The sequence below is a fragment of the Hyperolius riggenbachi genome, chromosome 1, assembly GCF_040937935.1.
Source record: "Hyperolius riggenbachi isolate aHypRig1 chromosome 1, aHypRig1.pri, whole genome shotgun sequence".
Lineage (NCBI taxonomy): Eukaryota > Metazoa > Chordata > Amphibia > Anura > Hyperoliidae > Hyperolius > Hyperolius riggenbachi.
Genome location: NC_090646.1, coordinates 186,900,666 through 186,918,670, shown reverse-complemented (window position 1 = coordinate 186,918,670; position 18,005 = coordinate 186,900,666). Strand labels below are relative to the sequence as shown.

Below are 18,005 nucleotides of genomic sequence, written 5' to 3'. Positions count from 1 at the left end.
CATCCGTTCCTCTCAGAAACTCACGCATTTTCTTCTGACAACAATCCCTTCCAGTTCTGACAACATTTTGTCAGAATTGAAATCTATCAGTTGCTGTCAGTTATGGCTGAGAGGACAACTGATGTGCTAAGTAATGTCTATGCTTCCCTATGGCACAAGTGGGCAATGTTACAGTTCAACCGCGTGCTGACCAGGAAGCTGTTATGGGGTAATGGCCATTTTCAAAATGGAGGATGGAGAATTCCCTTGATCACAGTGGATAAACAGGACGCGGGAAAGGAGAAAGATATTGAGGAGTAGATTACACGGGGGGGGGGGGGGGGGGGGGGGGTAAGTATGAACTTGTGTATGTTTATTTTGACTTTTAATTTTCAGTTCAGGTTTTCTTTAAGAGACGGAATTCACATACTTCAAAATACACGATTGTGATATTGTTACAGTAAGATATCACCTAGGGGAAAGAAAATAACCTTAAAATGTAAAAGTTTTAGGATAACATCTCAAAATGAATAATGGTTAATAAAACAAAAATGCAACGGACAGATTTTTGCAATTACAAATCATATTTTATTGTTTTTTTTCCATACATACTTCATCCCAAACTTGAACTAATGAAAAGATTGTCACTGAATGAGTACAAAAAGGTGAGCTGTGCCAGTTAGTTGGTAGGCTTATCCTGGATCCAGGAACAAAGGAATGTAGGTGCAGCCCACAAACAGATCACAAAGTACAAACAGGTCTTTATGTAATACAGACTTACGAAACAATACAGTCATTTTCCCCCCACAGATATAGTTTCACAGAATTCTGCACAGCAATCTTGTAGAAAAGTAAGACTAGGTAACAATAAAACTTTGCGCTTTTATTACTTTAGACCTGTTCAGGTTTTATTTATGTCAAACAGGGTTTCACAAACCATTATATAAACAAGATTTGGTTCTAAAACTAGCAGTATATACTAATATTAACCCGGTTTGACTGATCTAAAAATGTAGACAACAGAATGGTATACAAGTGTGGTCGTTACCTGTTTAACTTATAAGAAAATATAAGGGGAAAAAAAAACAGTGCTGACTGTTCACAATGTTCAGGTGCCTTTTTCTGCTTTACCCTATATTAATGTTGAACACAAATGCAAGAAAGTTGCCAGATATGATGTAACATCAGCTCCAATGACATTACTTAGATAGTTTATCCATACAGTGCCAAATAACAAGTGCTATAATTCACAGTATTTTGATGTATTTTGCTTTGTGAATCTGGATATAAAAATAGGTCTGACACGAGGTTGTTAAACTACTGTATAATGTCATTTCTCCAATTCATTTCCACTCCACTTATAGCAGGAATATTCTAAGGGAGGAGAGAAGACCTAAGGGAAAGCTAAACTAGCAGTGTTGCGATCATCGGTCTTAATTTTACAACATGCTTTCAAAATAACAGTGAGAGAAGTAGATTGATAGTTATAGGCAACATCAGTTTATTAAGCCTTCCCCAACCACTCCCTATTTTTAAATAAGTGAACCTTAAAATGATAGAGACATTCTCCAAGTTCCACTAACATGAACAGGCAAAGTCATCCTCTACACTGTGAGTAGTTGTGTCCTGTTCCCAAGACTGTATACCTATTAAACTGATCCACTTTTTGCTGTGCGAATTATTATGCAGGTCTTTAAAAATCATGTTGCCTAATAAGCAGCTGGCATGCAGATTGTGTATTTTAATTGCCAATTGACAACATAGGAGCCCCATTATGGAAATAAGGTGGATGAATGAATGCTCCTGGTCGACCAGTTAAGTTGCATAGCATGCTCTTGTTACGTCCACTCAACCTGCTTTGTTCTTCCAGGAGGGCATTAGTTTAAGTTGGTCAGTAAGTAGAATGGTGATGACCATCTCAAGAAGCCCCATTGTGCTTAACAAGTAAAGGGGTCCGAGGAAATCTGTTAAGGAAGTCTCTCTTGCAGGGGAGCAGAGCATCACTATTCTTGTAGAGGACTGGTTTTTGTTTTACAATATTTCTCTAAACAAAACACTGTGGCCTACAAGCTAAACCGTTTCTTCATAACATTCCAAATCTCAATCATCTATTACTACTACAACCCATTTACAATTCCTCAGTGCTTAAATATTACAATCATTAGGGGAAAAAAAGAGAGGCAGAAAGAGTAAGTACTGCAGAATAACATAAAATATATGAAAGGTAGCAATTTAAAATGCCCTTGAAAAACCCTCAGCCACTCAGTTAAAATCAAGATCAGAAAAATGCTAAACCTGGCTGGTGAGACAAATCTAGTATAAGTTATTCCTCAATGTTTGAAACTCGTTTCCCAAATACACAGATGAAAATAAACTTCTTAGGACTAAAAATATATATTTATTTATATATATTTATTTTACTACAGAACCCCCATAGCCTTTAGGCTTCTGCTTATTTCTTGTCCCCACAAAAAAGCAAGGTCTACAAAAATAGCAATGAACTCTAAAAATATTTTGCTGATTTGAATTTCATTGAAATTACATTCAATGCAATAGAGCCGTGTGTAAGGACCTGTGCAGTGGCAGAAGATTGTGATAGCCTGCAGGAAGGGAGATGTATCAGTGCATCAGTACAGTATGTTATAGCACTTGCTATCAGTATCTTGTCTGATATTCATGGTGCCAGCGGTTAAAGTCATTGTAGAATAGGACAATGCTTCCAGATGCCATTCCTGTTATAATGCACCTGAAAATGGAAACAGATCATGTCAGACTCAGACTTCATAGTGTCAAGAACATAATCCAACAATCATACATGAACAGGGTAAAAATAAAAAGTCAATAATTCGAGACAAAAAACAAAAAAACAAACAAAAACACCATTCTAATCAATATCACACTACACACTAGTTTAAGAAAAAATACACTTCTGTGAAAAACGAAGAATGCCGTTATAGGATTCCTTTGTTCCTAAAGGTTGAAAAGGGGACTTGAGGTAAGAGAGATATGGAGGCTGACCTATTTAATTTTAAACAATGCAAGTTTCCTGGCTGTCCTGATTCTGAGTCTGTAATGCTTATAGCCACAGACCCTTAAAGAGGAACTCCAGTGAAAATAATGTAATAAAAAAAGTGCTTCATTTTTACAATTATTATGTATAAATGATTTAGTCAGTGTTTGCTCATTGTAAAATCTTTCCTCTCCCAGATTCACATTCTGACATGTATTACATGGTGACATTGTTACTGTGGGCAAGTTATGTAGCTGTTTCTAGCTGTTCTGGCTGTTACAGACAGCTGTAAACAGCCATTTCCTGTCTGTGAACATTGTTACATTGTGGCAGTTTGCCCCAGAGTACCGCGGTACTCAGAGCTTCTTGTGGGAGGGGTTTTAGCACAAAATCACACAGCGCCCCCTGATGGTCTGTTTGTAAAAAGCATTCTATTTCTCATGTAAAAAGGGGGTATCAACTACTGATTGGGATAAAGTTCAATTCTTGGTTGGAGTTTCTCTTTAAGAAACATGCACATCAGGTGTGCTCTGACTCAACGTCTAACTGGATTGGTTCAGGTGGGTGATTCAGTAACTACTACAGCCGAACAGATCAGCAGGATTGCCAGGCAACTGGTATTGTTTAAAAAGTTATAAATATGGCAGCCCTCACATTACTCTGACTTCAGGTTAACTTTAAGTAAAAATGAAAAGGACCAACATGACGAAAACAACATGTGACAAACAGTTGTGATCCCCTAGAAAGAAAAAGTCAGCCTAATATGGCAGAGGAATAGGAAGACTTATCAGAGTGGCTCGTTTTGGACTACATACAATCGTCTTTTATTAGATAAAATAAAAGAAGATTCTTAAAGGGACACTTAAACAAAAAAAAAATGAGTTTTACTCACCTGGAGCTTCCAAAAGCCCGCTGCAGCTGTCCGGTGCCCTCGCCATCTCCCTCCGATCCTCCTGGCCCCACCGGCAGCCACTTCCTGTTTCGGTGACAGGAGCTGACAGGCTGGGGACGCGAGTGATTCTTCGCGTTCCTGGCCACAATAGCGCCATCTATGCTGCTATAGCATATATCATATACCATATAGCAGCATAGAGGGTGCTAATGTGTCTGGGAATGCGAAGAATCACTCGTGTCCCCAGCCTGTCACCGAAACAGGAAGTGGCTGCCGGCGGGGGCCAGGAGGATCGGAGAGAGATGGCGAGGGCACCGGACAGCTGCAGGGGGCTATTGAAAGCCCTAGGTGAGTAAAACTCGTTTTTTTTGTTTGACTTAAGTGTCCCTTTAAGCTATGTACACACGAGATTTTCTTCAACCAAAGCGATCTGTCCCAATTGTTTTGTCTGGAAATCTAAACCCTGTATAAATGTCCCCTGACATTATTGGCATCCCCTTCAGTGATCCAAAAGCATGTATAGCTTCAGTCCACATATCTTAGTTCCTGTTAGGGACTTAAAGAGAAACTCCGACCAAGAATTGAACTTTATCCCAATCAGTAGCTGATACCCCCTTTTACATGAGAAATCTATTCCTTTTCACAAACAGACCATCAGGGGGTGCTGTATGACTGATATTGTGGTGAAACCCCTCCACAAGAAGCTCTGAGTACCGAGGTACTTCTGGCAGTTTCCTGTCTGTGAACCTTGCTGCATTGTGGGAAATAGCTGTTTACAGCTGTTTCAACTGCCAAAAACCATGCAGCAGCTACATCAGCTGCCAACAGTAAAAATGTCACCATGTGATAAATGTCAGAATGTAAATCAGGGATTTAAAAGATTTTACAATGGGCAAACACTGACTAAATCATTTATACATAATTATTGTAAAAATGAAGCACTTTTTTATTACATTATTTTCACTGGAGTTCCTCTTTAAAAGGAACATGTATCAAGGTGCCACTCAGCCTACCTCTCCCACTCACAAAACACGCTGATTAGTTGGGAGTCAGAAAGCCTGTCAGAACAGCACTTGTTCTTAAGAGGCCAACTAAACATAATTTGTAAAGATAGCTTTAGGTGACAAATAATGAAAGTGTATACCAAGCTTTAGGCTGGTAAATATTGTTTTTCTGTTTTTTTTAATGCATCACTGAACTCACAGAACTGTTTTTTTTTTTCTTTCTTTTTTCGCCCATTTTAAATACCCAGTCAGGACAAGAGAAATAACGGTTCAACGCCATTATAAAAAGATGTGGTTTACAGCAGTCTTGGTCTATTAAAATATAGCTTTTAATACATGCCAATAACTGTTCAGCACAATTATATAAACTTGGGGTTTACTTTGAAGGACAGTCTTGAGTCATTAAAATATAACCTTCGTCATATTTTAACGGAGCAGTCCTCTAAACCTCAAGTTTTTATAATTGTGTTGAACAGTTATGTAATAGGAGGTGGACCTTGTACCTTGCGTATATTACGTGTGTGTGTGTGTGTGCGTGCGTGTGCGTGCGTGCGTGCGTGCGTCATATTAAGACCAGGAAAATGTTTAAATCAGGTCAGTAAGAAAAACATCTTTCTGTATTTCGAGAAGTCTAATCTGTTGCAGCAACTTTAGGTTGTAATATATCAGACATACAATATCGGTATAAATCAAATATCAATCTGGTCACAAGATCAAACGTTTATTCTTTATTCACAGTATACCATCTAGGAGGGACTGGGAACGCAGCTAACAGGAAACTCTGCATTTGTCTCAGACTCATAATGGGACGGGATTTAGCATCTCCTGCATACTGGCAGTCACAACACCCCTGTCCAAGTTTAGTTGTTGGCATATAAGTAAACACTATGTACAGCTCTACAGAAGTTGTTGCCACTCTATAATTAAAAAGTAATAATTAACACCGCTGCTCTCCAGATGCTCCACTTCCATCAGACTTTGCAGTGTAACAGCAGCAAATCATAAACAACTGACACCACTGCAGTAAACTCATCAGCTATGGATTGCGGTTGTCAGAGGTAATGTTTGGGCCAGATTACAACTGAGACATTGCAAAAACCCTGCTGAAATAATTATTTCAAGTATTATAAAGCAGATAAAGAAACTTAGCAACAAAAGATAAACATTTTACACTTTAAATGTGTATGCCAGGACTTTATCAGAACTTATATTAATTCAAAACAGCTAAGTAAAAGCAGCTCTCTAATAAAGTCAAGTCCAATATCTGTCTTGAAACTGTATCTACTCTTATGTAGAAAAAAGAAGTCACATATCAGCTACAAATAAAGGAAAGATTCTTGCAAAATTTGTTATAATACACTTTGCCTCAGGTAGAGCTTTGCAGACAAGTCATTGGCATGATCTTTGGAGAGCAAGAATTAAAAATGGGAGCATCGATAAGCTGTCAGCCCAGGTTTGAGAAACAGAAATATGGAATCTATTTGGCCTCTTTAGATATACTTATTAAATACTGTAGGTCAAAAGATGTGAAAAAGCTCATAAGATTACATATCCATTCATGCATCATAGTCTAAATAATGTGTAAAATGCCTTAATTTTACCTCTGGTCATAGGACAAAGCCATAGATCGGATGCCAGCATCACAGCCTGGGAATGCAAAAAGCTGCTTCATGTCACATACTTGCCAAATCATGACAATGCCACTGTCCCCTCCTGTGAGAAGATACTGTCCATCCCGACTCAGCAAGATTGCCTGTAGGATGTAATATAAACCAACGTACCATCAGCAACACAAATGAACAGCAGCATATGTGTTTATGAAAGGCATACTAAATTGAAATACAAAGAACATTTATTGGTGCCTTGAAGTACAACAGTCAGCAGCTATGTGCCTTTAAAGCAATCATGTGAGTATGATAAACATTTTAACAAATAACTAACTACTACTGGAATCTGGATGACTTTGGGCCCCCCTCTGCCTCATTTTGCAAGCTCAGCCGATGCTTTTTTAAAAATGTAAAATCTGTTTATAAAATTTGATTGTATCTGGCCAGATACAAGTAGTTTGCGACCCTGAACTACTTCCAGTGTTGCAACCATCTTGCCTGATACAATCATATTCACCAAACTGATTTTAGATTCAGCAGCGGGAGTGTCGAAAATGGGACAGAGGGGGTACAGAGTACAAGGGTCGTTTTTTTCCCTGGTATAGCTGCAGGAAGTGTGTGTGTGTGGGTGTGTGTGTGTGTGTGGGGGGGGTGTTTCTGTGGCTGCAGGAGGTGGGGAGGGGGGTACATCTGTGGCTGCAGGAGGCTGGGAGGGGGTACATCTATGGTTACAGGAGGCAGAGATGGGGTGCGTCTGACTACAGGAGGTGGGGAAAGGGGTGCATCTTTGGCTGCAATGTGCGTGCACTGGGATGCCCCCATTTCTGCTAATGCCTCCCATTTCTGCTTATCCATCAACAGGCTGTTGACAATCTGCATTTACCAGCCGGCAGCAGCACCTACAGATGGCGCCTGAGAGGCAGGACACATTGGCCAGCATCCAGCTAGAAGGTAAGTATATAAAAATAGCACTAAAGAATTGCTTCAGGTTCCCTTTAACTAGAAAGCCCTTCTGCACCTTTTTAAGCTCTGCTACTGAAAACAGTGACATTTAATATAAAATTGCTAAATAATTTTAACAGACTCCTAGCATTTCTGAGCATCAGTTATACATATAATTGTTCTCCAGTGATCGCACAGTATCCCCTGTGAACATACTATATCATAAGAGAACCAACAAAACTGTGCAGGGCATTTTAATAGCCTGCGTTTAAAGTGTACCTGAGGTGAATTAAAAATAAAAATTCATACATACCTGGGGCTTCCTCCAGCCCCTTTCGGCCTGATCGCTCCCTCGCCGCTGTCCTCTGCCTCATGGATCATCCACCATCCTTCTGGTAACTTCAGCCAGTCGGTGCTTTGCAGTCGTGCATGTGCCCAAAGTTACCGGAGCCATAGCGGAGAATCCAGGAGGCAGAGGCGAGGGAGTGATCAGGCCGAAGGGGGCTGGAGGAAGCCCCAGGTATGTATGAATTCTTCTTTTTAATTTATCTCAGGTTTATTTTAAGTATTAAAAGACTACAACCTTCATCAGAGTTATATTAGAACAAAGTGGGGGTTACTTAAATGTTAGAAAATTGGTAAATACTTTTTTTTTTTAACACTCAGTCTGCCCCAGATTTATTAAAAAACTGTTGATACAAAACCTGCATGAAACTGCAAAGAAACAACTTTACAACCACTAAGTTTCATGCGCTTCAGCCTTCACTGAAAAAGCAGTGTTCATCTAGATGCGTACGTACAAAAAGGGCGCCTGGACAAAAAGGGCGCGGGGTGTAAACTCTAAATAATAATTAATCATTAATAGGGTTTATAAAAATAGTGTGCTATATTTTGTTTACAAATAAAGTTTAACAAAATTATAAATCATTAAATAATGTTTATAAAATCGGAAATTGTGAAAACGTTAATCTTCCCTATTTCTAAAGTTAAACTTATAATTACTTTTATTAAAAAAACAATAATATATGTTTAATTGTTATAATTGTATATTATTGTGAATAACCTTCATTTATGGTTTGTTCTTATAATAAAATCTGAAAATATTCTTTATAACGATGATATAAATATAAGTACGTTCGTAATAAGTGTTGTAAAACATTAGTAATTATTACTAAAATTTTACTAAAACTATACCTAAGCCTACTCTTACACAGAACCCTCCCTGTACCTATCCCTAACCCCTAGACCCCCCTGTTGGTGCCTAAACCTAAGACCCCCCTGTTGGTGCCTAAACCTAAGACCCCCCTGTTGGTGCCTAAACCTAAGACCCCCCTGTTGGTGCCTAAACCTAAGACCCCCCTGTTGGTGCCTAAACCTAAGACCCCCCTGTTGGTGCCTAAACCTAAGACCCCCTGTTGGTGCCTAAACCTAAGACCCCCCTGTTGGTGCCTAAACCTAAGACCCCCCCTGTTGGTGCCTAAGTAACCCTCCCTGTACCTACCCCTAACCCCTAGACCCCCCTGTTGGTGCCTAAACCTAAGACCCCCCTGTTGGTGCCTAAACCTAAGACCCCCCTGTTGGTGCCTAAACCTAAGACCCCCCTGTTGGTGCCTAAACCTAAGACCCCCCTGGTGGTTCCTAAATCTAAGACCCCCTGTTAGTGCCTAAACCTAAGACCCCCCTGTTGGTGCCTAAACCTAAGACCCCCCTGGTGGTGCCTAAACCTAAGACTCCCCTGTTAGTGCCTAAACCTAAGACCCCGTTGGTGCCTAAACCTAAGACCCCCCTGTTGGTGCCTAAACCTAAGACCCCCCTGTTAGTGCCTAAACCTAAGACCCCCTGGTGGTGCCTAAACCTAAGACCCCCCTGTTAGTGCCTAAACCTAAGACCCCCCTGGTGGTGCCTAAACCTAAGACCCCCCTGGTGGTGCCTAAACCTAAGACCCCCCTTTATTATGTGGATAATGTTTTACTAATTATGGATGCAAAAAATATATTCCAATTTACATTACGTACTGATCGCTTTATTTTGTGAATAATGTTCTAAAAACAGTAAGGGATAAAACTTTAAATAAAAAAATATATTCCAATTTACATTATGTACTGATCGCTTTGTTTTGTGAATAATGTTTTAAAAACAGTAAGGGATAAAACTTTAATTATTTAATTATTTAAATAAGATAAATATATTTAGTATTTTCATAAACGTTATTCGGCACGGGTGCATTTTATAAACGTAAATGAACACAAGCTCAGTTATAAATCATTAAACAGCTCCGGGCGCCGTTTGTAAACTTTATTTAGCTCCGGGCGCCGTTTGTAAACTTTATTTAGCTCCGGCGCCCTTTTTTCCTGCTCTGCGCCCATTAAACGTTATTTATTATGGGAGTGAATGGCGGCGCCCTTTTTGTCCACTAGCTGCCTGCGCCCTTTTTTCCCAGCTCCCATCTAGATGATCTATTAGGTCAAAATTCACAAAGTTGTTCCCACCCAGACCATTAAGTTCAGACACCATCCAAACCTGCAAAAAGTGCGCCACACTATCAGCTAGTAGAATACGAGTAAATTTATCAATATTCTGCTATTAGGAAGTGCAAATTATGATAGTAAAATGTTGGTAAATGATATTTTACTGCAGCCTATTCCAGTGTTCTCCCCAGAAATTTTTTCCAGCCGGGTGGCATGAAAAAGTAGCCGGGTGGCATGAAAAAGTAGCCGGGTGGCGTGCGAGGGGGGAATGCAACTCTGCTTACAGAATAAAAAGAGGATGAGGAGGCAAAACCGATGTACCTGCTAAGTACACACAATGCAATTTCCGGACAGATTTACTGTCAGTTCGACAATTTTCAACATGCCTGATCTAATTTCCGATTTTCTGTTCACTTCTATAGGAAATCGTGCAGAAATCAGATAGGACATGTTGGGGAATAATCGATCTGACAGTAGATCTGTCAGAAAATTGCATTGTGTGTACCTAGCAGATTGTTTCAGATTAAGGTGCTCAGGTCCCTTTTTTAAGCAGACCTGAACAGACAACCTCCTCTCTGCTCTAAAAGATGCACAACAGCATAACCTTTAAAGGACAAACTGTAGTGAGAAGAATATGGAGACCTGCCATATTTATTTCTTCTTAAACAATACCAGTTGCCTGGCAGCCCTGCTGATCTATTTGGCTGCAGTAGTGTCTGAATCACACCAGAAACAAGCATGCAGCTAATCTTGTCAGATCTGTCAATATGATCAGAAACATCTGATATGCTGCATGCTTGTTCAGAGGCTAGGGTAAAAGTATTAGAGGCAGGGGATCAGCAGGACAGCCAGGCAACTGGCATTGCTTATATGTAAATAATTATGGCAGCTTCCATATCAGTTTCACTTCAGTTGTCCTTTAAAGAAAAAACATTTGTTACAGCTGATACAAATGCTGCAATAAATCTGCAGTATGTCCACTTCCTGCTTTCTTGGAAGCAGATATGTTAACATTCAGGGCTTTTCAAATGAGCTTCTCTGCAGTCATGTGACACAGAAAGAGATCAAATTAGACAGGCTAAACTGTGTAAATACAGGGTGCATTTCTCTGCTTTCCTTCTGTCCTGTGCAAGAGTTCAGCTCCACTAAATTTCCCCAGTGTGCAGGGGGAGGGGCAGCACTACAGATACAGAAGCTGGGGCCAGCGAGAAAACACACAACAGCAGGAGACAAGTGCACAGGGGGCTGCCTACAGACAGCCTGTCATTCAACATGCTCTGCATGGCTGTGTCTCCTCTGCTCACCCCCCCCCCCCCCCCAAAGTAAATAAACATGCAGAGGCCTGAAGGGGCATCACTTCTCCTGATCTCCGTGTCTCCCTCCAGCTGGATTAAACGTGCAGCTGCCGTTTTTCAACTACTCAGGCATGTTGTTTAGCTGCAGTCTGGAGGAGAAGGAGAGACTACGTGAGCCGCTCTGAGGCTGTCCCGGAAACTCACGTGGCTCTCATCTCACTCCTGGAAGCTGCTGCTGTGTGTGGGCGTTTTTTTTGCTTTACTGCTCTCTCCGGTTTCATTAACGAGAGTGAGAGGCACCGTAATAAAACAGATCCTATCACTTGGAGAGCAGTAGGAAGAATCGGAGCAGGAGTCCCGCCCCTTACAACCTGCCCAGCCAATCCCTCCCTGTCTCACCAGAACACATGAGCTGACAGGCAGAGGAGCGCTCCTTCAGTGTACAGCATCAGCCTTTGCTATTGTGCGAGGCTGGCGCTGACTGAAAGCAGGAAATGGAGCGCTCCTAAGTGAAGTTTACTAGAAGCCCCAGGCGAGCACATGACAACAGGCGGGCGGGGCTTCAAATCAGCCGGGCGGCCCGCCCACCTAATTAGCCCTGGGGAGAACACTGCTATTCTCACACAGAACCCTCCCTCTACCTAACCAACCCCCCCCCTCCCCCCCCCCCCCCCCCGCTGATGCCGTACTGCATACATTGCATTGTTGACAATGGATCTATTGCACTGCTAACGTGCAAATGTGAACATTACCGTTACAATATAATTGCATTGTGTTAGCAACGCCGTTGTAACGCATGACAATGCACGTGTGAAAGCCTTAATCAATCAAGTCCTGGTTTGCTGGAACAGTTCTGATATCACCACTGGGTATTCCTGAGGGTCCACTGATCATTTCTAGAAATGTCTTAATAAATCAGGCCCAATAAATACTTTAAATATGGGGGCTGGATAAACAGGCCATGGATATATAAGAGGACAAGATAAGAAACTGTTAGTAAAATTAATGTTTTAATGGATTAATAAAACTAAATGACCATATATTACTGTACTGAAAAGGTTTCAGCAGATTTAGGAGTAGAAATTGCACAAATCTTTTGTATGACTCTCTGAACAGTGTCCTGTTGGTGTAAAAGCATGAATTTGGACAATACCCATTTGTACCACTTCCACTATGAGAGAATGTACCATAGCCTATAAGGTACTTGTATGCAGGAAAACAGGCATCGTATATTAGCTAAGCTGAATCAATACTCATTCAGCTTCCTTGTTTGTACTGCTACAATCTCCTGAGGCAATTTTGGAGTTTCAATTATTACCATGACAAATAATTATTTGCTACACTTAGAAAATCATCTGAAGAAAATCCATTAACCTTCCAGCTGCGGTTCACTAACATTTTATATTCAGAGTGTTTTATGAGAGAAATGCTATAGTAAGAAGCAAATTAAAGCCATTAATCTTTAACCCTTAGACAACCCGAGAAGGTGATTCCTGAAATGTCTTCATTAAATAAGAACCATCTATTCAGATTATCCAATTTGTCCATGTGTCCTGAAGGGTCAACAACTCCCCCTTCTAAAACTAATGTCCAGTCCACAACGTATCTCTAGACTGAGGAATGATGACACAAAGGTAACAAGAAAAACAAGGAGTATTTCATTTTAAAGCTCGCATATAAAACCATTGCGAAGGAATTTACTTACATTTCTTACTGTTGTGATTAAAAATGTAAACTATTTTGTTCATGTAACTACATGGTTTAAAACTGAGGAAAAATTGTTTTAGGCTGGATGACCAGATCACTTTCAGTCAGGGTCAGTTTTCCCATTAGGAAATCAATCACAGGCGTCTATGGGGTTCATTATTGCGGGTTTCAGCTACAAGTGTCAGTGGGCTTTGTTCCTTTGTTGTTTAAGGAACGATGCCCACTGACACCAGATAGGTCATTGTTACTCAGCGAGTGCAGTGATTAGCCCCAATGATGCAACCATAGTCCCACCCACTAAACCATCGGCTCTAGTAAAACCACAGTGATTCCCTTTTGTAATTATTGTTGACTTTTGTTCAATAAAAGTTTGTAAAAAAAAAAGCCAAGCAAACAAAAAAAACCAAAACAGTGATTCAAGATATTGTACTTCTTTCACATTGGTTGAAGGTGCGCTCAGGGACACAATGGAATGGAGCTGGGAGACAGAGGAGGATGCCGGGGGGCAGTGGGCCACTCGGGGGGGGGGGGGGGGGGGGGAGACAGAGGACTACTGCTTCGGGTTGGTGCAATATGTACCATACTTGGGGATGCCAGGTGCCAGTCCGAATTTTATTATTCGGACCAGAATACCGACTGACCAATCCCCTCCCCCCACAAACACATTTTTGGGGGAGGAAAAGTGCCTCTTATGGTCCGAATAATATGGAATATGTAGGGATTTGAGTTGATGCCACTGAAGTGCCTTGTATCTGGGCTGGGAAGAACACATACTTTTTTAGTGAGTGCCAGGTTAGCCTGCAAACTACTGTATGTGATTACAGCATTGCATGTATTGATTGGAGGAGTTTAAGTTACTCACTTTTTATTTCCTGAAATTGAATTGAATCTCTGTTCCAACTTTCCCATAGTATCAATGACTGATCCACATGGTTTCCTATATGCACGTCTACTAAGGGTATTACAGGGAATTTATAATGCCAAATCTGGGTTGTCCATTTTTTTTTACTTGAATTATGGAAGACTCATCAGAGTGATGACGACTTCTTGTCAGATTTCAGTGGACTTAAACTGAATTGTGAGTTTTGCTCGATGAACTAACTTGGTTGTCAAGTGGTTGTAGTAACAGAAATACCATAATTTAAAAAAAAATTGTATAAAAAAAGCCTATCTAAAGCACTTTATTATATGATTTAGCTTGCACCGAAGTATCATTTAATTTGTTTGTTTTCAATTAAACTTGACAAAAAGAACAGCCTTCATGTACATATATCTTTGGTCATAGAAACAGGACAGTATTACTTTTATCTCCTCCTCCTCCTCCTTCATTTGGTCAACTCTTAAGGTAGTCATACACTGGTCGATTTGCCATTAGATCGTCCAGCTGACAGATCCCTATCTGATCGAATCTGATCAGAGAGGGATCGTATGGCTGCCTTTACTGCAAACAGATTGTGAATCGATTTCAGCCTGAAACCGATCACAATCTGTTGAGCTGCTCCTGCCGCCTGTGCCCTCCCCCGTATACATTACCTGAAGCTGGTTCCCGGGCGTCTTCTCCACGCTGCACCGCACCGCTCTGTTCCGGCTCCATCCCGGCGCTTCCTGTGTCACTCCGTGACCAGGAAGTTCAAATAGAGCGCCCTCTATTTGAACTTCCTGGTCACTGCAGTGACACAGGAAGCGCCGGGATGGAGCCGGAACAGAGCGGTGCAGCGCGGAGAAGACGCCCGGGAGCCAGCGTCAAGTAATGTATACCTGATCGGATCGGCCGCCGCTAGCGACGCGCACCCTACCCGCGGGCGATCGAGGGTAATTTCCCGCACGGCGCGATCGACGGACCGATCAGATTTCGGGAGGAAATCGGATCGGCGGGTGCGTTTAGCGCGAACGATTGGCAGCAGATTCGATCCCAGGATCGAATCTGCTGTCGAAACGGCCGCGAATCGGGCCAGTGTATGGCCACCTTTACTCTTCATGACCATATGAACGTTTGCATGCCAGACTTGTCTGTCAATCACTGCTTCTTTCAGCTGTTGCATAGGCATGTTCATAGCTTCATATATACGGTCTACCAGCCTCTGTCATTTTATTCTTTTGCCTTCATTTTTTCCTAGCATCAAAGATTTCTTCAAAAGAATCTGGCCTTCTCATCACATGTCCAAAGTATGTCTTTTTCTATTCCATTATTTAATTTTGAGGGAGCTCCTAGGTGACCCTGCTCCCCTCTCGTCATGGTCAATGTGCACCTGTGCACATGCCATTGCGTCCCCGGCGCAGTCAAAAAAAGAGCCGACACAGTATACAATGCATGTGCGGCAACCAGGTCTAAGGGCGCCGACCATCTCAGGATACTGAAGCCATTTACAGTAGAACGAAGAGGGACGCAGCCACAGAGGAGGTGCGGTAAGAGAATGCACACCTCCCTCATACACTAAGGCCCATATGCAATTAACTTTTTCACCTGAGTTATCTCCTAGGAGATAATTTTCATCTTCTCTTTAAACTAACTTTTGAGCATTTTACAATTGAAAAACTACCCAAAAGTGGTTGAAAAAGTACTATAAAATGTATTTTTAGTATTTTTTTGCTTGCTGGTGGCTTAAAAGGCATTTAATGACAAGTTGTGAAAATATCACCTATGAGAAATCCCAGGAGAAAAAGTGAATTGCATATGGCCCTAAGTGTCCAATTTTCTATACCCCTCAAAATATAAGACATCCCCAAAAAACAATCCCTAGCACATCATTTGGAGGAAAAATTAATATAAAATTAATATGTCTTCATGGAAACATGGTATCCTCCCCCTTTACCTACATCTAATACAGTCCTACCCCCTTACCTAACAATATTACTCTTACCACATACACCTAACACTAACCCCACTCCACCCCCACCTACGCCTAACCATTGCAGTTTCTAGGCTACACCCATTTTAAGCCATAGTACGCCCAGCAGGCCACACTTACTCCTTTTTTTGAGGGGGGTCATTTAATACCCAGCACCAGCTGTCAAACGCAGCAGAATTATGGAAGCATGCTGCAAAATTCTAATGTCAAATGTTAAGTGAAATGTCTTTTCGTATGATAACTAGGGCTTTCTTTCTTATTAAATTAGTGGGGACTTCACCCAATGCTTTGCTGGGTAGGGCCACTGACAGTTATTTACTTCCTACTCTACCCTGCTTCCCTTATTATAAAATCTAAAAATTCCCCCTCCATGGATAGCTTATTTCTTGCTTTTGGAACAAAGTTTATCCTGGGGAAGAAAAAGCTTTCCACAGTCACTTATGCTAAACTCCCTGAGATATGGGACCCTTTGTAATTGCAATCAACATCTTCCCCCCACATTTTAAAACTTTAGAAGGCCTTTAAAATGAATGTGTCTTTGTGTTGTGAAATCCAGAAGTGTAAGAAACCTGAATGTGCACTTTTCGTATCAGGGTTTGCATGAGAAGTACAGAAGATTGACCTTTCCAACAAGAAAATTATTATACATACAGCTGGTGAGTCAGAAGATCTTCATGTGGACTGTGTAACATCAAGTGACAGAAGGAGTGAAGGGGGTGAAGATAAGAAAAACGTGAAGAAAGTAAATATGATCACAGACATCCTCAGGGGGGGAGCTGGGCAAATCTAACACAGAAGAGATAAGATATATGGCTACAATTGAAGTAAATGATGCCTAATAAGAACTACAAAAACTAGAGGGTAGACAGTGGGTGAAATAAGCAGAATTATATGCCGACAAGGAAAGCAGTCCCATACCTCCCAGCACTGTAAAGAATAGCAGGAATATTTTAAATGTGTAATATCAAAGGCATTTTCTAGTGTTTCTATATATCACCACGTCTACAAACAAATAGTCATAGAATACAGGCCTGCAGAAGGACATAGACATGAAGTAAGACCAACAAAGCACTGCTGCTGCCAGCATAACCTAGCATTAGCCACATTGGTGACTGACCACTAAAGTACAACTCAAATCACAAGATTTGCTGGTCAGTGTATGGGCATATCTGTAAATGGTCAGACATTGCCAATGTCAGTCTGGCTCATATCTTGGATGACAGACATAGCATACAGATGATCAAATTGAAAAGCTATGTAGGCACATGAGTAGCCTGATGGAGTTGGAGGTTTGGACAGATAGACAACTCATAAAGCACTGCAGGCAAGGGCGTAGGGCCCGTGGTCGCAGCGGTCGCCTTGGCGACCGGGCCCGACTCCTGAGGAGGCGGGGGAGGGGCCCGGGGGGCCCATCTCCGTTTGGAGGGCCATGCGCCCGTTCGCGCTGGTAGGGGGGAGCCGCAGCTGCGGGGAGGGCAGCCCGACCTCTCCCTCCCTTCCTCTCCCCGGGCCCCCCCCCCCCCCTCAGATGCAGAGTAAGCGGCTAACGGAAGCGCTATAGGCAGAACTCACCTCCCTGCGTTCCACTCGCCGCTGATCTCCTCTCTGGCTGGCTCTGCATAGATGTTGTTACACACGCAGCTTCCGGCTAAACAGGAAGCTGCGTGTGTAAGCATCTATGCAGAGCCAGCCAGAGAGGAGATCAGCGGCGATTGGAACTAGGGACGGAGGCGAGTTCTGCCTACAGCGCTTCCGTGAGCCGCTCACTCTGCATCTGAGGGGGGGGGGGGGGGGGGGCCCGGGGAGAGGAAGGGAGGGAGAGGTCGGGCTGCCCTCCCCGCGGCTGCGGCCCCCCCCCCTTCATTATGGGGACGGGCAGCTACCTAATCTATCCTGGGGGGCAGCTACCTAATCTATCCTGGGGGGCAGCTACCTAATCTAACCTAATCCTGGGGGGCAGCTACCTAATCTATCCTGGGGGGCACCTACCTAATCTAACCTATACTGGGGGGCAGCTACCTAATCTATCCTGGGGGCAGCTACCTAATCTATCCTGGGGGGCACCTACCTAATCTAACCTATACTGGGGGGCAGCTACCTAATCTATCCTGGGGGCAGCTACCTAATCTATCCTGGGGGGCACCTACCTAATCTAACCTAATCCTGGGGGGCAGCTACCTAATCTAACCTATACTGGGGGGCAGCTACCTAATCTATCCTGGGGGCAGCTACCTAATCTATCCTGGGGGGCA

At 42.2% G+C, this 18,005-nt stretch overlaps 1 protein-coding gene across 4 annotated transcripts in view; it reads right to left on the bottom strand.

Annotated features, from left to right (window-relative positions):
• Positions 1 to 544: 544 nt before the first annotated feature.
• LRBA (LPS responsive beige-like anchor protein) overlaps positions 545 to 18,005 on the bottom strand; it is a 677,685-nt gene continuing 660,224 nt past the window's right edge. For all 4 annotated transcript variants that reach the window (XM_068279131.1, XM_068279139.1, XM_068279143.1 and 1 more), the window contains 2 exons: positions 6,487 to 6,638; positions 545 to 2,725 (listed from right to left, as the gene is read on the bottom strand). In XM_068279131.1, coding sequence (XP_068135232.1) covers positions 2,635 to 2,725; positions 6,487 to 6,638 — 243 coding nt within the window. In that variant the 3' untranslated portion in view covers positions 545 to 2,634. The remainder of the gene's footprint in view (positions 2,726 to 6,486; positions 6,639 to 18,005) is intronic.